The sequence below is a fragment of the Pipra filicauda genome, unplaced genomic scaffold (genome assembly GCF_003945595.2).
Source record: "Pipra filicauda isolate LSUMZ 115617 unplaced genomic scaffold, ASM394559v2 scaffold299_size895176_pilon, whole genome shotgun sequence".
Taxonomy (NCBI): domain Eukaryota; kingdom Metazoa; phylum Chordata; class Aves; order Passeriformes; family Pipridae; genus Pipra; species Pipra filicauda.
Genome location: NW_024104419.1, coordinates 887,287 through 891,197, shown reverse-complemented (window position 1 = coordinate 891,197; position 3,911 = coordinate 887,287). Strand labels below are relative to the sequence as shown.

The window sequence follows — 3,911 nt, the reverse complement described above, 5'->3', positions numbered from 1 at the left end:
CCCTCTGCTCCGCCCTGATCCCAACCACAGGCACACTCCTGCTCCTCTTTTCTGAGGGAGATACTGGCACCTACTGGAGACCAGTTTATATCCAGGCTGAGGTGACTGGGAGAAAGGCAAGTATCCTTGTATATGAGAACTGAGCTGATTTTGAGAAGGGATGGACTGTCTTGCTGCAAGGGCAGCCCTAGGAAGTGACCTGAGGGTGGCCCTCCAGGCTGGCTCCTGCCCAGAAAAACACTTGTGTAAACTCTTCCCTTTGAAAGGCTGCTGCTGTTTGAAACTCTGCTTACAGGGGGGTTGGTCAGGAAGGGCTCCTGGTGAAATCCCAGAATATAAAAAGTGCTGGTTACATTTGTTTAGACAGAAATCCTGCTCTGAGGCAGCCCTGCCGGGTATGTAAAGCACAGGATGTTATCCTGCCTCAATTTACAGTGTCTGAGTGTGAGAGCAGGGACTGAAATACAGCTCATTCCCCAAGAACAAAGTCAAAAGAGCAGCTTTAAAGAGTTTATCAACTTCTGTATCTCCACATCATCCCATCACTTTTCAACAAGTTGAATTAGCAAATAACTTATGCAAGTTAACATTACAAATATTAATGTACAAAGGGAAGTTACTGCAGCAAGATGCTGCACAGGAGAAAAATCTGTCTTTAGACCTGGCTTGGTCCTTGTCTGGGATTGCACAAACCGGTCATCCCTCAGCAGAATCCAGGCAGGATGTAGGTCTCCTTGCTTGGCCTGTGGGATCTGGAGGAACCACTGAGCCCCGGCCCCTCAGCAGTAAGGGGGTGTCACTGCCTGGTGAAGTTTGTTTGAAGTGTCTCTAAATAAAGGCACATCCTGTTATTTTGAGAAATAACAGCAGTCTCTTATTTAACATCACCTCTACCAAACCAGATCTGTTGCTAGAATTCTGAAGCCGGGCAGGAACACCCAGACAAGTGGGAAGAGCAGCAGGTGGCTCCAGGACACCTCCAGCCTCAGGTTGAACATGGAGAGACCCTGGACTGCTGACACTGCTCCCGAAGTGGGATTATGCCAGCTGACTTCCCAAGACAGCACTCACTGATGCCTTCCTTTCAGAGCAGAGGTATGCAATGTTTATTGTAGGAAATGTTATGTGCCCCAGACAGCGGGCATCTCACAGCCAGGTGTTCTCTGGCTGCATCCTTCTGTTGCCATGATACAGACACTCGTGGTACTCCTTGAAGGGCTCAGCTTCCCAGGAGAGCCATAACACACTCACAGCAACATAATGTTTTTATTATTACAAAAGGTTTCCTCAGCAAACTGCCGTCTGTCACCTCTATGTATCAAACATGGAAACAGCAAACAAACCCATCTAACGTTATAGGTTATTTAGTGACTCAGCTGGTGATTCAGGTAAGTACAACTATTTTCCTTTTCCCCATCCATTCACTTCTTTGACTCCTTTCCCATCCAAAGCCCAAATCAGTCACAGATTGGAAGCAGCAGCTCCCAGCCCCACTGCTCACCGTGCCAGCTCCCGCAAGAAGAGCTGACCATCGTGTTCCCCACACAGGGCACTCCCACATCGTTAGATTCCAAATGCTCCTCACGCACCAAGTTTTGCTACCTGGCTTTTAACAGTCTCTTGAGCGAAGAGTTTAAGGGCACGCTCTCCATACAGTCACATTAATGCTTCGTGTTAACAAAATAAACATCTACTCCTCCCCCGCTGCCAGCTGATGCCAGAGGAGATGCTCACACTCATGCAGCCACCGAGGTCCGGGGGAAAAAAAAGAAAATTGATAACAAAGTCTCAACAGACCTGCTGTGCTTCTTCAGGGACGATTCTGAGGCATGTCGGATGCACTTGTGCTGCAGACAACGGCGCTAACGCAGCGTGTCTGTCGCCAGGGCGAGTCTATACGTTGGACTTGGGGGCGGAGTTGAGGGGGATCTCCCGCAGCTCTATCCGCATGCACAGGTACTCCCCGATGGCCGCCATCAGCGCCGTGCACACCACGTGCACCAGCCACCACGTCAGCGTCGACGGGAAGCGCGAGTTGTAGATCCAGCAGCCCAGGAGGTGGAAGAAGTGCACCGTGACCGTGAAATCCAGGCACTGCTTCCCGCGGCGGATGAAGTACAGCAAGGCCAGGGCGCTGCAAAGGTAAAGGCAGGAGGTGAATGAGATGCGCTGGGCCCGTGGAAAAGGGGGTGCAGCAAGAGCTGTCAGCAGTGCTGGTTATTTAGCAGTTTTAAAACTTCTTCAAATGTTTTAAGAATAGGTTGGTTTTGGCCTCTCTCCCGGCCACTGCAGCAAGACTTACGTTCTTACAGCTTTTTAATTACACGATGGCAGGGAAAAGAGATTTTAGTGCAAAGAACAGGCAGGAATTTTTAAACTATCTCCCCCAGTAATCTCTGTGCAGTGGCAAAATTCATAAATCTTTACAGATCAGTGTTTGCTGAGATCCATTAATTCTAACTTTCAGTAAAATCCCTCACAGAAGCAAACCTCATTCCCAGCTGGGAAATTGAGGCAGTGAAGTTAAATGACTTTTCCAGGTTCTAGAAAGCCAGGAGTCAGCAGTTCCCAACTGCCCTCAGCAGACATGCTCGACCAGGCACAGGGATTTTGGGAGATGCTTTCAGAGAGGCAGGACATCACACTGAATTCTCTTATGGTTCAACGTTAAGGAAGGACAAGACGCAGGTGCTCCAGCTGGCTGCAGACTTACCAGGTGAGTGCATTGAGGATGAAAGCCATCATGGAGAGCCTCCCCGGCGGGGTTGAGAAGCCTAAAATCTACATGGGACTATTAGTAGGAACCCGCGGCACAAATCGCAGCCCAAAATCTGCTCCCGTGGCCCAGCCACATCAGCACGGCCCCACACGGATCAGGAACTACACCAGGAGCCTGGGCAGCTCTGTCTGAATGTCTGGGGGAACCTATGGGAAAGGGAAAGGTCTAGTTCTATGGTGAGGGGAACCTCTTAGACCGGGGAGGGGGGGTCCATACTGGGGTTACCTATATGGGCAGGGGCAGTTGCCTTTACACTGGGGTTCCTATACAGGGTGTTTGTCTCTATAAGGGGGTATCCCCTATACAGCGAGGTGGTGTTTCTACACAGGGGTACCAAACTATACAGGGTGTCTGTCTCTATATGGGGGTACTGTCTCTAACCCAGGGTACCATCTGCACATCGAGGTGCTGCCTCTACTCCGGGACCCCCCCTATGCAAAGGGACAGCTCTATTCTGGGGGCACCCACACAGACAGCGGGTCTGTGTGCTGGGGGGCAGCTACACGGGGCTGGGGGACCTCTGCCCCCACACCACGGTGCTCCGTGGGTGGGGGCTCTCCCTAACACCGGGAATACCCACACCGGGAGCGGGGTCTGGTTCCCCCAGCACACCCCCACCCCGCTCCAGAGGCCTGTGTGCCCACGGCGGCTTCCCGGGGCGCGCCCTCACCTCGTCGCTGAAGACCTGCTGGAGGGAGGGCCCGGTGCTGCCCAGGGTGCCGAGGAGGGCGAGCCAGAGCCCGAGCGAGCTGTAGTAGCCCGCCTGCAGCAGCACCATCTGCGCCACGATCAGCGCGGGGTCCCACACGTAGCTGCGGAACTGCGCCGCCATGGCCGGCCCGCCGCGCGCCGCCCGGCCGCGCCGCCGCCGCCGCAGCGCCCCCTGGCGGGCGGGAGGACCCGGCGCCGGCCCCGCCCGCAGCCCCCCGGGGCACGGGGCAACCCCGGCTCGTTTGTGTGTTCGCCGAGGGTTTTGTTGTTTTCGGAAAGGCTGCTTGTACTTAAGGGCTGTTATAATGAGCCACTTTGAGGGCACTTTGCCTGTTCAGCCTGGAGAAGAGGAGGCTGTGGTCTCCGACATCCTCACGCGGGGCAGCGGAGGGGCAGGGACTGATCGCTGCTCTCTGCTCGG

General features: G+C 53.9%; 1 protein-coding gene across 1 annotated transcript; it reads right to left on the bottom strand.

Annotated features, from left to right (window-relative positions):
• Window positions 1–501: 501 nt before the first annotated feature.
• On the bottom strand, window positions 502–3,626 carry SYS1 (SYS1 golgi trafficking protein). Its single transcript, XM_027745936.2, has 3 exons — window positions 3,450–3,626; window positions 2,714–2,781; window positions 502–2,134 (listed from the first exon to the last, which is right to left on the bottom strand). Exons 1-3 carry the CDS (start codon window positions 3,609–3,611, stop codon window positions 1,894–1,896), a joined length of 471 nt encoding a protein of 156 aa, XP_027601737.1. The 5' UTR covers window positions 3,612–3,626; the 3' UTR covers window positions 502–1,893.
• Between the last annotated feature and the right edge of the window lie 285 nt (window positions 3,627–3,911).